Raw genomic sequence first — 15,156 nt, 5'->3', positions numbered from 1 at the left:
CTATAGAGATCATGAACGCTGAATGGTCCAGAACTGCTATTGTAAATAGTTTGCACCTCTTTAAGTGCTCTCTCTCGGTTTTACATAGACACTTTTCGAAGATAAGGTCTACCTCATCTGGAGTATGACGCCAATCAAAGGACACTGCAAGAGATCCCGGCTGGGAGCGATGTCCAGCGTTTACAAGAATTGTTGAAAGTTTTAATGTGAAGTATTTGATAATGATGTGTCTTATAAGAGTATTGGTAACTAGGAAATGGCTTTTATATAGAATTAAGAATGTTTTGATAGAGAGATGAGAGATTTGAATAAAGAATTGAAAATGTAGGTGATGAACCAGGCACCACGGTTGTCACTCAGAGTTAAAAGAAAGTAGAAAATGTGCACTACAGATGGAAAGAAATGTGTTGATGAAGAATACTGAAGTGATAGTGAGTAACAGACAGTAGCACTTTGAATTACGTATTGTATTGAAAATTGCAATTTTGACTTAAGATTTTAGATAGTTAATTAAGATTTGTTTGCAATGTTCAAGAATGAGTGCCTCTCACATTGGGAAGTTTAGTATAAGAAATGTTTATTCAGCATTACAAAAATTTGTATGTTCCTGTGTTGTCAACTTTGTTTGCCTTGCAGCCCGTGGACGTGCTGTGTTTAACGGGGGGTATGTGGCGCCCCTGAGGCTCAGTCACCACAGAGGTACTGCACCTCCTCCTGAGGTGTGGTGCCCCACCATCCAGGTAAGTTGGAGGCTCCTGACAACGCTCCAACATCCGCACCCCACACAACACAGTAGTTCAGCAAAGCCACATTGCGGCTCTTTGCTTGGAGTGTAGCAGAGCACCTTTGGTGGCTCCCTGCTTGGAACATGAAACGTGCTGGGAGGCGGGTGGAGTTGAGAATACATAAAAGAGCGGGGAGGTTTAGGATTACTGGTCAGTCAGACAGGGAGTCTGAGGAAGGAAGCCACTCGGAGAGGAGTGGGGATCCCCGGAAGAGGGATGGAGGAAGGAGTGCTGCAGCTGCCTCAGTGATCTGAGCCAGCTGGCATGGGAAAGGAAAGAAGGAGAAAGACATTGAGCTGAAACCTGATCTTCCATAAGAGAGAGAGATTAGTATGGAACGAAGGAGTAAAAGGGAACAGAGAGGACGTGGGTTAGGAGAGAACCCTGCCTAGAAGTTCTAAGTGCAAGGCCGGGGCCCGGTCCCCGAGGTTGTATGGACACTAATGGTTCTGCAGCATACACCGGTGGAGTAGTGGGCTGTAAATGCACTACTCCCATCTAAGACTTGGGGGCACAAAAGCAACTTGGATAGAGAGCCGGGACTCAGGAGTAAGGAGTCCCCGAAGCAGGCTACAGCTGTGTGCCGTACAAGTAGAGTTCTTGGGAACATCTGTCAGGAGGCACTCCAGTGTAACTCAGTACTAGGAGTACTTCACACTTAAAGGCGCTATAGAGGAGACGTTCAGAAAGGTACATGCTGGCAGAGCGTTGGAAGGGAGCATTCCATCTTGTCTGGAGGTTGACTGAGTCCCTGACCCGGAGGACACGGCGCGGAGGCAGGCACCTGTGTATACTACAGACTGTGAGTAAAGCTTTGGAACTACAGGCCCTGGTGTCCTCCATTCATTCTCGCGCCAACGCACCCAGCACCGCTACATCTGGGTACCAGCTTCTACACTGCTTGTGCCTCTCCTCTAATTCCACATCTACACTGCCCTGGGACTACAGCTCCACCTGTGGGGAGCTTCACCATCTTGGCTGCAACACACCACCAGTTCCAGAGGATCTGCATCAGGGCCGGACTGGGACTAAAATTCAGCCCTGGCATCTGAAGTTACACAGGCCACTAGTCACATGGTGACTATATAATATCTTTGTACACTTGTAGTTTACAAGAAGTGAGAGGAGATTAACACAACTATATAACATGTAGTCACAGCTGTGCCCAGTATTTCAGCTCAGTCCTATTTATTGCTTTTAGGTACAGTACTCCTCCCAAATCTCTGTCCCCTTTTGTATGCATGATTACAGAATTCCTGGCAGAACTGCTATCCATTGGGCAACCAGACCCCCTTGTCATAGCTGCCCCTATCATACCTCCCAACTTTTGAAGAAGGGAAAGATGAACAAAGACTGCGGCGCGCATAGCGCGCCGCTGCAAATTTTGGCCACGCCCAGTCACACCCATTTCACAACTAGTCACACCCATGTCCACACCTAATCGCACCCATTTAGCACTGCTGATCACACTGACTGGTACTGAGGGCACAGTGGCTGGCATTATGGGCACACTGACTGGCACTAAGGAAGAGAGAAAACAGAGAGAGAGAGAAAAAAGAAAACAGAGAGAGCGAGAAAGAAAGGGGAAAGAAAGAACAGTGAGAGACAAAGAAAGAACAGTGAGAGACAGAGAAAGAACAGAGAGAGAAAGAAAGAGGGGAAAGAAAGAAAGAACAGAGAGAGACAGAGAAAGAACAGAGAGAGAAAGAAAGAGGGGAAAGAAAAGAAAGAACAGAGAGAAAGAGAGGAAAGAAAAAGAAAGAAAGAGGGGAAGAAAGAACAGAGAGAGAAAAAAGAAAGATTAGAGAGAGAAAGAAAGAACAGAGAGAGAAAGAAAGAACAGAGAGAGAGAAAGAAAATGAGGGAAAGACAGAACAGAGAATGAAAGAACAGAGAAAGAAAGAAAAAGAGAGAAAGAAATAAAGAAAGATTCTACAAAGATACTATAGCAGCCTGCTGTCTGCGCTGTCGGAGGAGGACACGGTGATGGATCTGAAGCATTCCTGGTTCCGTCACAATCTCCTCAAGAAATTCTCATATCCGGTCAGCTTCCAGCACATCACTTCCGGTGGAACGTCATGTGTGTGTTTTAAAATGCTCCTCGGGGCTCCGCCGTGTACTCCTGTGTCCGTGGGAAAAGCCCGCTTTGTATGCTTCGTACACACTTGGCTCTGCTCCGTACATCCCGTACACATATGGCTCCACTCCATACACACGGCTCCACTCCGTCCACCTCGTACACGCGTGGCTCCTCTCCATACACCTCGTACACGCGCGGCTCCGTACACCTCGTACACACGGCTCCTCTCCGTACACCTCGTACACACACATGGCTCCGCTCCGTACATCTCGTACACACGGCTTCTCTCCGTACACCTCGTACACACGGCTCCTCTCCGTACACCTCATACACACGGCTCCTCTCCGTACACCTCGTACACGCGCGGCTCCTCTCCGTACACCTCGTACACACGGCTCCTCTACGTACACCTCGTACACACACGGCTCCTCTCCGTACACCTCGTACACACACACGGCTCCTCTCCGTACACCTCGTACACGCGCGGCTCCTCTCCGTACACCTCGTACACGCGCGGCTCCTCTCCGTACACCTCGTACACGCGCGGCTCCTCTCCGTACACCTCGTACACGCGCGGCTCCTCTCCGTACACCTCGTACACACGGCTCCTCTCCGTACACCTCGTACACGCACGGCTCCTCTCCATACACCTCGTACACGCACGGCTCCGCTCCGTACACCTCGTACACACGGCTCCGCTCCGTACACCTCGTACACACGGCTCCGCTCCGTACACCTCGTACACACACACACACACACACACACACACACGGCTCCTCTCCGTACACCTCGTACACGCGCGGCTCCTCTCCGTACACCTCGTACACGCGCGGCTCCTCTCCGTACACCTCGTACACACTGCTCCGCTCCGTACACCTCGTACACACTGCTCCGCTCCGTACACCTCGTACACACACACGGCTCCGCTCTGTACATCTTGTACACACGGCTCCACTCCGTACACCTCGTACACGCGCGGCTCCTCTTCGTACACCTCGTACACTCACGGCTCCGCTCCGTACACCTCGTACACTCACGGCTCCGCTCCGTACACCTCGTACACTCACGGCTCCGCACACCTCGTACACACACACAGCTCCTCTCTGTACATCTCGTACACACGGCTCCACTCCGTACACCTCGTACACACTGCTCCGCTCCGTACACCTCGTACACACACGGCTCCGCTCTGTACATCTCGTACACACACACGGATCCACTCTGTACATCTCGTACACACGGCTCCTCTCCGTACACCTCGTACACACTGCTCCGCTCTGTACACCTCGTACACACTGCTCCGCTCTGTACATCTCGTACACACACGCGGCTCCGCTCTGTACATCTCGTACACACACGCGGCTCCGCTCTGTACATCTCGTACAGACACGCGGCTCCGCTCTGTACATCTCGTACACACGGCTCCTCTCCGTACACCTCGTACACCTGCTCCGCTCCGTACACCTCGTACACACACGGCTCCGCTCCGTACATCTCGTACGCGCGGCTCCTCTCCGTACACCTCGTACACGCGCGGCTCCTCTCCGTACACCTCGTACACGCGCGGCTCCTCTCCGTACACCTCGTACACGCGCGGCTCCTCTCCGTACACCTCGTACACGCGCGGCTCCTCTCCGTACACCTCGTACACGCGCGGCTCCTCTCCGTACACCTCGTACACGCTGCTCCGCTCCGTACACCTCGTACACACTGCTCCGCTCCGTACACCTCGTACACACACACGGCTCCGCTCCGTACACCTCGTACACACACACGGCTCCGCTCCGTACACCTCGTACACACACACGGCTCCGCTCCGTACACCTCGTACACACACGGCTCCGCTCCGTACACCTCGTACACTCACGGCTCCGCTCCGTACACCTCGTACACTCACGGCTCCGCTCCGTACACCTCGTACACACACACAGCTCCGCTCTGTACATCTTGTACACACGGCTCCACTCCGTACACCTCGTACACACTGCTCCGCTCCGTACACCTCGTACACTCACGGCTCCGCTCCGTACATCTCGTACACACGGCTCCTCTCCGTACACCTCGTACACACTGCTCCGCTCCGTACACCTTGTACACACACGGCTCCGCTCCGTACACCTCGTACACACACACGGCTCCGCTCCGTACACACGGCTCCTCTCCGTACACCTCGTACACACACACGGCTCCGCTCCGTACACCTCGTACACACACGGCTCCTCTCCGTACACCTCGTACACACACACGGCTCCACTCCGTACACCTCGTACACACGGCTCCTCTCCGTACACCTCGTACACACTGCTCCGCTCCGTACACCTCGTACACACACGGCTCCTCTCCGTACACCTCGTACACACACGGCTCCTCTCCGTACACCTCGTACACACACGGCTCCTCTCCGTACACCTCGTACACACACGGCTCCTCTCCGTACACCTCGTACACACACGGCTCCGCTCCGTACACCTCGTACACACACGGCTCCGCTCCGTACACCTCGTACACACACGGCTCCGCTCCGTACACCTCGTACACACTCGGCTCCGCTCCGTACACCTCGTACACACACACGGCTCCGCTCCGTACATCTCGTACACACACGGCTCCTCTCCGTACACCTCGTACACACACGGCTCCTCTCCGTACACCTCGTACACACACGGCTCCTCTCCGTACACCTCGTACACACACGGCTCCTCTCCGTACACCTCGTACACACACGGCTCCTCTCCGTACACCTCGTACACACACGGCTCCGCTCCGTACACCTCGTACACACTCGGCTCCGCTCCGTACACCTCGTACACACTCGGCTCCGCTCCGTACACCTCGTACACACTCGGCTCCGCTCCGTACACCTCGTACACACTCGGCTCCGCTCCGTACACCTCGTACACACACGGCTCCGCTCCGTACACCTCGTACACACACACGGCTCTGCTCCGTACACCTCGTACACACACGGCTCCTCTCCGTACACCTCGTACACACACGGCTCCTCTCCGTACACCTCGTACACACACGGCTCCTCTCCGTACACCTCGTACACACACGGCTCCTCTCCGTACACCTCGTACACACACGGCTCCGCTCCGTACACCTCGTACACACGCGGCTCCTCTCCGTACACCTCGTACACACACGGCTCCGCTCTGTACACCTCGTACACACTCGGCTCTGCTCCGTACACCTCGTACACACACGGCTCCGCTCCGTACACCTCGTACACACACACGGCTCCGCTCTGTACATCTCGTACACACGCGGCTCCTCTCCGTACACCTCGTACACACACGGCTCCGCTCCGTACACCTCGTACACTCACGGCTCCGCTCCGTACACCTCCTACACACACAGCTCTGCTACATCCACACTGTAAATCCTGACCCCACACATACTTACCTCAACCAGCACCATGACAACAGCAAAGCAGAGTCTTGCAGACGGTAGAGGCAAAGCTGAGCGCACAGGACCTGTGATGAGGTCACAGGATGGGCGGAGTCAGGGGTGACATGATGGGGGGGGGTCTGGACAAAGGCTTCTGCTGATCATGTGACCCCCTGACTCCTCCCCTCCTGTGACCTCATCACAGGTCCTGGGAACAGAGCGAGCAGGCAAGCGAGTGCGATGCTGTGAGTGGCTGGGGGGAGGGGGTCTCATGCTAAGGCGAGGATGGGGGGCGTGGCGGTTTATCTCCCTGCAGTGCGGGAGGAACTTGAAACTATCACCGCTGTGCCCACAGAGGGCCGGCGGCAGGAGCAACAGTGGCCGCAGCAGCTGGCAAGCGGCCAGATGATCCCAGCGGGAAAATGCCCGGTTAGTTATATTGCCAATCCGGGCCTGACATGCAGCGTCGGCCTAACACCTCACTTGCCGAGCACCACAGGTGGCGTCACAAACTATTCATCTAACTACATTCCACCACCACTTCAATACCCCCCAGGCCCGGATTGGCAATATAACTAACCGGGCATTTTCCCGCTGGGATCATCTGGCCGCTTGCCAGCTGCTGCGGCCACTGTTGCTCCTGCCGCCGGCCCTCTGCGGGCACGGCGGTGATAGTTTCAAGTTCCTCCCGCACTGCAGGGAGATAAACCGCCACGCCCCCCATCCTCGCCTTAGCATGAGACCCCCTCCCCCCAGCCACTCACAGCATCGCACTCGCTTGCCTGCTCGCTCTGTTCCCAGGACCTGTGATGAGGTCACAGGAGGGGAGGAGTCAGGGGGTCACATGATCAGCAGGAGCCTTTGTCCAGACCCCCGATCATGTCACCCCTGACTTCGCCCCTCCTGTGACCTCATCACAGGTCCTGTGCGCTCAGCTTTGCCTCTACCGTCTGCAAGACTCTGCTTTGCTGTTGTCATGGTGCTGGTTGAGGTAAGTATGTGTGGGATCAGGATTTACAGTGTGGATGTAGCAGAGCCGTGTGTGTACGAGGTGTACGGAGCGGAGCCGTGTGTGTACGAGGTGTACGGAGCGGAGCCCTGTGTGTACGAGGTGTACGGAGAGGAGCCGCGTGTGTACGAGGTGTAGGGAGCGGAGCCGTGTGTGTATGAGGTGTACGGAGCGGAGCCGTGTGTGTACGAGGTGTACAGAGAGGAGCCGTGTGTGTACGAGGTGTACGGAGCGGAGCCGTGAGTGTACGAGGTGTACGGAGCGGAGCCGCGTGTGTACGAGGTGTAGGGAGCGGAGCCGTGTGTGTATGAGGTGTACGGAGCGGAGCCGTGTGTGTACGAGGTGTACGGAGCGGAGCCGTGTGTACGAGGTGTACGGAGCGGAGCCGTGAGTGTACGAGGTGTACGGAGCGGAGCAGTGTGTATGAGATGTACAGAGCGGAGCTGTGTGTGTGTACGAGGTGTACGGAGCGGAGCCGTGAGTGTACGAGGTGTACGGAGCGGAGCCGCGCGTGTACGAGGTGTAGGGAGCGGAGCCGCGCGTGTACGAGGTGTACGGAGAGGAGCCGTGTGTACGAGATGTACGGAGCGGAGCCGTGTGTGTACGAGGTGTACGGAGAGGAGCCGCGTGTACGAGATGTACAGAGCGGAGCCGCGTGTGTGTACGAGATGTACAGAGCGGAGCCGCGTGTGTGTACGAGATGTACAGAGCGGAGCCGCGTGTGTGTACGAGATGTACAGAGCGGAGCCGCGTGTGTGTACGAGATGTACAGAGCGGAGCCGCGTGTGTGTACGAGATGTACAGAGCGGAGCCGCGTGTGTGTACGAGATGTACAGAGCGGAGCCGCGTGTGTGTACGAGATGTACAGAGCGGAGCAGTGTGTACGAGGTGTACGGAGAGGAGCCGTGTGTACGAGATGTACAGAGCGGAGCTGTGTGTGTGTACGAGATGTACGGAGCGGAGCTGTGTGTGTGTACGAGGTGTACGGAGCGGAGCCGTGAGTGTACGAGGTGTACGGAGCGGAGCCGTGAGTGTACGAGGTGTACGAAGAGGAGCCGCGCGTGTACGAGGTGTACGGAGTGGAGCCGTGTGTACAAGATGTACAGAGCGGAGCCGTGTGTGTGTACGAGGTGTACGGAGCGGAGCAGTGTGTACGAGGTGTACGGAGCGGAGCAGTGTGTACGAGGTGTACGGAGAGGAGCCGCGCGTGTACGAGGTGTACGGAGAGGAGCCGCGCGTGTACGAGGTGTACGGAGAGGAGCCGCGCGTGTACGAGGTGTACGGAGAGGAGCCGTGTGTGTGTGTACGAGGTGTACGGAGAGGAGCCGTGTGTATGAGGTGTACGGAGCGGAGCCGTGTGTACGAGGTGTACGAAGCGGAGCCGTGTGTACGAGGTGTACGGAGAGGAGCCGTGCGTGTACGAGGTGTACGGAGAGGAGCCGTGCGTGTACGAGGTGTACGGAGAGGAGCCGTGTGTACGAGGTGTACGGAGAGGAGCCGTGTGTGTGTACGAGGTGTACGGAGAGGAGCCGTGTGTGTGTACGAGGTGTACGGAGAGGAGCCGTGTGTGTGTACGAGGTGTACGGAGAGGAGCCGTGTGTGTGTACGAGGTGTACGGAGAGGAGCCGTGTGTGTGTACGAGGTGTACGGAGAGGAGCCGTGTGTGTGTACGAGGTGTACGGAGAGGAGCCGTGTGTGTGTACGAGGTGTACGGAGAGGAGCCGTGTGTGTGTACGAGGTGTACGGAGAGGAGCCGTGTGTGTGTACGAGGTGTACGGAGAGGAGCCGTGTGTACGAGGTGTACGGAGAGAAGCCGTGTGTACGAGATGTACGGAGCGGAGCCATGTGTGTGTACGAGGTGTACGGAGCGGAGCCGCGCGTGTACGAGGTGTATGGAGAGGAGCCACGCGTGTACGAGGTGGACGGAGTGGAGCCGTGTGTATGGAGTGGAGCCATATGTGTACGGGATGTACGGAGCAGAGCCAAGTGTGTACGAAGCATACAAAGCGGGCTTTTCCCACGGACACAGAAGTACACGGCGGAGCCCCGAGGAGCATTTTAAAACACACACATGACGTTCCACCGGAAGTGATGTGCTGGAAGCTGACCGGATATGAGAATTTCTTGAGGAGATTGTGACGGAACCAGGAATGCTTCAGATCCATCACCGTGTCCTCCTCCGACAGCGCAGACAGCAGGATCGCCTTGGAATCGGGGATGCCGGCCATGTGAGCGGATCATGATAGGTCCTGCACCGGGAGGCTCAGGTGGGCACTACAATGGGAGCCGGGCTGCTATAGTATCTTTGTAGAATCTTTCTTTATTTCTTTCTCTCTTTTTCTTTCTTTCTCTGTTCTTTCATTCTCTGTTCTGTCTTTCCCTCATTTTCTTTCTCTCTCTGTTCTTTCTTTCTCTCTCTGTTCTTTCTTTCTCTCTCTAATCTTTCTTTTTTCTCTCTCTGTTCTTTCTTCCCCTCTTTCTTTCTTTTTCTTTCCTCTCTTTCTCTCTGTTCTTTCTTTTCTTTCCCCTCTTTCTTTCTCTCTCTGTTCTTTCTCTGTCTCTCACTGTTCTTTCTTTGTCTCTCACTGTTCTTTCTTTCCCCTTTCTTTCTCGCTCTCTCTGTTTTCTTTTTTCTCTCTCTCTCTGTTTTCTCTCTTCCTTAGTGCCAGTCAGTGTGCCCATAATGCCAGCCACTGTGCCCTCAGTACCAGTCAGTGTGATCAGCAGTGCTAAATGGGTGCGATTAGGTGTGGACATGGGTGTGACTAGTTGTGAAATGGGTGTGACTGGGCGTGGCCAAAATTTGCAGCAGCGCGCTATGCGCGCCGCAGTCTTTGTTCATCTTTCCCTTCTTCAAAAGTTGGGAGGTATGATAGGGGCAGCTATGACCAGGGGGTCTGGTTGCCCAATGGATAGCAGTTCTGCCAGGAATTCTGTAATCATGCATACAAAAGGGGACAGAGATTTGGGAGGAGTACTGTACCTAAAAGCAATAAATAGGACTGAGCTGAAATACTGGGCACAGCTGTGACTACATGTTATATAGTTGTGTTAATCTCCTCTCACTTCTTGTAAACTACAAGTGTACAAAGATATTATATAGTCACCATGTGACTAGTGGCCTGTGTAACTTCAGATGCCAGGGCTGAATTTTAGTCCCAGTCCGGCCCTGATGCCCCCCCCCCTCATTAATTGGGCGCCCAGGGCCACGGACCGCGTCACCGCTGCTGTGACACATCCCGCCAACACCGGCCCGGACCAAGTACCCCATGGCCCTGGGAGGGCGACCCACTCCTAATTTAGACTTTAGTTTGGAGCAATTTGTGCTATTATGATCCTATTCTGCACAATACAGAGTCTGCCAGTAAGGATCTTTTAGCTGTAGACAATCTGTTCCGGTCATCCTCCAGTGATTCTAGTTCCATCATTTGAGGATTTTTAAATGCATTCTGGGTTGTGATTCGGGAATCAAGCAATTTTTCCTTGGACTACTCTTTAAAGCTAGGAGTGAGGAGTGAGGAAAATCAGGTCATCAAGGGAGGACGGCAAATCTCCATCATCCAACTCAATAAGCCGGTATAATATACAGCCTGGAGTGGGCAACCGTTCCAGGCTAATTCTGCAGACAGGGTGCAGACCTGAATAGCCTAATAGTCCCAGTATGGAATCAGCGGTGGAGTGGACACGACCTGGTTCATCAAATGTTTTACAAAAGGCAGATAGGAAAGATGGTAGGGAATGCATCATAGGGTCATCCAGCTCCCACAACAGTGCAGCCCACGCCAAAGAGTCCCCAAACAATAAAGAAAAAATATAAGCCACTTTGGACTGGTCAGAAAAAAAACTACTGAGGACACATCTCAAAGTGTACAGTGCATTGGTTCATGAATGCACAGCAGGCCTTGGGATCACCATTAAAATGTGCAAGAGTAAGCAAAAGTGGACATGTTTCATATGCAGAGAGTTGCAGGTGAGAATTAGGCTGCTTCAGGTGTTGAGGAGCTGGTGGAGAAAGTGCAGGAATCTGGGACAGTGAGTCCACGTGAACTATGAGATCTCACATAGCCAGGATAAGCTCTTGTTGACTTACAGCAAGTTGCATTATTGGAGAACAGAGCACAAGAGATAAAACACGGCGATACTGTGCGACTTCCAGGCCTGAGCTAAACCCTGTGGAACTGATCCTAAGGAAAAAAGTTGCAGAAGGGACAGAATTAGGCAGTGCTCCAGGTCAGGTGATGGTGACAACGTCAGCATTAAAAATAAAAGGTCAGCGGGTCAAAACTGAAGAAGTCTTGGCTTCAAGGGAAGTAGTGGGTGCTCCATCTGTAGTTCTAGCGGTTGAGACAGTAGGCCGCATATGTGTGCGCCAGTATAGCCCAGACTCAGACAACAACGGTCAAGCAGCAAAGACTGGAGCTATTCTGGTCAAGGTCTAGACTTCATCCATCGACAGTCAAGCACCAAAGACCCAAACAATGCTAGTCAAGGTTCCCATCTCAGACAACAAAAGACAACAGTCAAGGGCTAGTCTCCATCGACACGGACCAAGAAGACATTAGTCAGGGGCAGTGGCGGATTAAGTGGACTATGGGCCCGGGGCTGTTCATAAAACCTGAGCCCCTGTACCCCCCTTCCCACCTGAGCGCTGCGGTCCCCGTGCGGGAATTGACAGCCGTACGGACCGCAGCACTTGGTTTGCTGCGGGTCCATACGGAAAACCCGCCACCATTCCACCACGTGTGGACATGGCCTAAAAAGACGTTGCACATAAGCTGTAGGCCTACGGCCAATACGCACAAAATCGCCCAACGTGATCCTGGCCATAGGGGATCCACTTTAATGTCCCCACTTTAATTTGAAGTCCCCTTACTTCATCCATTGCAGTCCCCTATCACCCACTCACTTCATCTGCAGTGCTGCTTCATCATTTGCAGCCCCTTATCCCCCCTTCCATTTTATCATGTGCAGTCCCCTTCCCCCCCAACTTCATGTGCAGCCCCACTTCCCCATCATCATGTGCAGTTAATTTTACCCCCACATCATGTGCAGTGCCCCTTACCCCCAATTCATCATGTGCAGTGCCCCTTACCCCCAATTCATCATGTGCAGTCCCCCTTACCCCCAATTCATCATGTGCAGTCCCCCTTACCCCCAATTCATCATGTGCAGTCCCCCTTACCCCCAATTCATCATGTGCAGTCCCTCTTACCCCCAATGCATCATGTTCAGTCCCACTTACCCCTTAATTCATCATGTGCAGTTCCCCTTACCCCCAATTCATCATGTGCAGTCCCTCTTACCCCCAATTCATCATGTTCAGTCCCACATACCCCTTAATTCATCATGTGCAGTTCCCCTTACCCCCAATTCATCATGTGCAGTCCCACTTACCCCTTAATTCATCATGTGCAGTCCCACTTACCCCTTAATTCATCATGTGCAGTCCCACTTACCCCTTAATTCATCATGTGCAGTCCCCCTTATCCCCCACTTCATCATGTGCAGCCCCACTCACCCCCCCTTCATCATATGCAGCCCCACTCACCCCCCTTCATCATGTGCAGCCCCACTCACCCCCCTTCATCATGTGAAGCCCCCACTCATCCCCCCTTCATCCTGTGAAGCCCCCACTCACCCCCTTCATCCTGTACAACCCCAGTCACCCGCCTTCATCATATACAGCCCCCAGTCACCCCCCGTCATCATATACAGCCCCCAGTAACCCCCCGTCATCATATACAGCCCCCAGTCACCCCCCTTCATCATATACAGCCCCCAGTCACCCCCCCTTCATCATATACAGGCCCCAGTCACCCCCCTTCATCATATACAGCCCCCAGTCACCCCCCTTCATCATATACATCCCCCAGTCACCCCCCTTCATATACAGCCCCCAGTCACCCCCCTTCATCATATACAGCCCCCAGTCACCCCCCTTCATCATATACAGCCCCCAGTCACCCCCCCTTCATCATATACAGGCCCCAGTCACCCCCCTTCATCATATACAGCCCCCAGTCACCCCCCCTTCATCATATACAGCCCCCAGTCACCCCCCCTTCATCATATACAGCCCCCAGTCACCCCCCCTTCATCATATACAGCCCCCAGTCACCCCCCCTTCATCATATACAGGCCCCAGTCACCCCCCCTTCATCATATACAGGCCCCAGTCACCCCCCCTTCATTGTGTACAGCTCCCACTCACCCCCCCTTCATCATATACAGCCCCCAGTCACCCCCCTTCATCATATACAGCCCCCAGTCACCCCCCCTTCATCATATACAGGCCCCAGTCACCCCCCTTCATCATATACAGCCCCCAGTCACCCCCCCTTCATCATATACAGCCCCCAGTCACCCCCCCTTCATCATATACAGCCCCCAGTCACCCCCCTTCATCATATACAGCCCCCAGTCACCCCCCCTTCATCATATACAGGCCCCAGTCACCCCCCCTTCATCATATACAGGCCCCAGTCACCCCCCCTTCATTGTGTACAGCTCCCACTCACCCCCTCCCACATTTAATTCATTTTATAAATAAAAAAAAATAAAAAAAGTTCCCCATACTTACCTCACAGCCGGCTCGCTCCCCAGCAGCGCCTCTGCTTTCAGCATCCTCCGGGACATGGCGCGTGCACGATGACGTCATCGCGCACGCCCGACATCTGACCCGGAAGTACAGCCGGAGGGAGCCGGAGCTGAGCAGCCATCAAGGTGACGGCCGTGCACAGCTCCCGGCCCCTCATAGAATGTGATGCGGGCGGCTGTCTGCTGCCGGCGGCGTCACAGCACAGGGCACGGCCGGCCCTGTACAGGTGCTGGGGGAGCGGTCCGGGGGGGGCATTTGCCTCTCTGCCACCCGGCCCAGCCCGCCCCTGCCCCTGGGCCCCCAAAAAACCTTGGGCCCGGGGCGACCGCCCCATCCGCCCCTATTAAGATCCGCCATTGGTCAGGGGTCAAGTACCAAAGAGGCCCGGAGGATAGCCGGCCAGAGACTCATGCCTGGACTGGTGATCAGGAGAGACAAGTGAGACAGGCTGTCGCTTTCAGTACGGACTTACGGTACCAAGCATGTGTAGGGGGGAGGCTGCAAGCCAGATAGGGTCCGCGTGACGCTAGTCAGTTCTCACAACCAAGCCGTGAGTCAGAGTGGTCATGGAATGCAAGGTCAGAAGCCAGTAGGGTACGTCATAAACAGAAGGAAGAGACAAAAGCTTATTCAGGTAACATTCCGAGGTCAAAGTACAGGGAGGATAACGGACCAGAGCAAGGGGTTAAACAGGTGGATTTTCAGAATGAAGTCTAAGGTCAGGCAACAGATTGTCACGACTGCGACTGTGGACGCGGCCCAGCCGACGCCTCCACGTCGACCGCCCATGAAGACGTGGGGCGAGCGTCCCAGGTGGGGACGGAATGTGGACCCTCTGGACCACATAGAGTCACGTGGACCTACCCAGACAAGGGAAGGGCAGTGAGCAGTGTCTGTGGCAGCTGAGTAGCTGAGTATGTGGACGAGATGGCAGAGCTACATGACACCACACAACTTCAGGTATGAAGAAACAAACTTTACTTGAAGACAAACGCGGTACATAAACAGAACATAATGCAAGGCTCTCTATTCCGCACATCAGGGAAGGGTACACGTCTCAGGATTTGGCCTGTTTCACACTTCAGTTTTTTCTGTCAGTCAAAATCCGCCAAAATAGCGGAAAACGGATCCGCAGGTGGAGTGACAGAAACGGGTATGAGCGGATTGGCGGATGTACGGATCCGCCGAAGGTAAAAATTTAAAGGAACCGCGCCTGGGGAAGGAGGAGAGAGAGAGAGCGAGAATTTTCTTCCAGCAGCCAGAAAAGATTCAGGGTTGAAAAGGGAAAATGCGG

General features: G+C 54.4%; 1 protein-coding gene across 1 annotated transcript in view; it reads left to right on the top strand.

The window, feature by feature from the left end:
* The window catches only part of LOC141074328 (uncharacterized), a 119,126-nt gene that overhangs the window by 44,058 nt on the left and 59,912 nt on the right, over positions 1–15,156 (top strand). The window contains exon 6 of the mRNA XM_073561956.1: positions 9,393–9,531. Coding sequence (XP_073418057.1) covers positions 9,393–9,531 — 139 coding nt within the window. The remainder of the gene's footprint in view (positions 1–9,392; positions 9,532–15,156) is intronic.

Source organism: Dendrobates tinctorius, unplaced genomic scaffold (assembly GCF_039654945.1).
Source record: "Dendrobates tinctorius isolate UK_male_01 unplaced genomic scaffold, ASM3965494v1 ptg000332l, whole genome shotgun sequence".
Taxonomy (NCBI): domain Eukaryota; kingdom Metazoa; phylum Chordata; class Amphibia; order Anura; family Dendrobatidae; genus Dendrobates; species Dendrobates tinctorius.
This window is presented reverse-complemented; position numbering and strand designations above follow the sequence as displayed.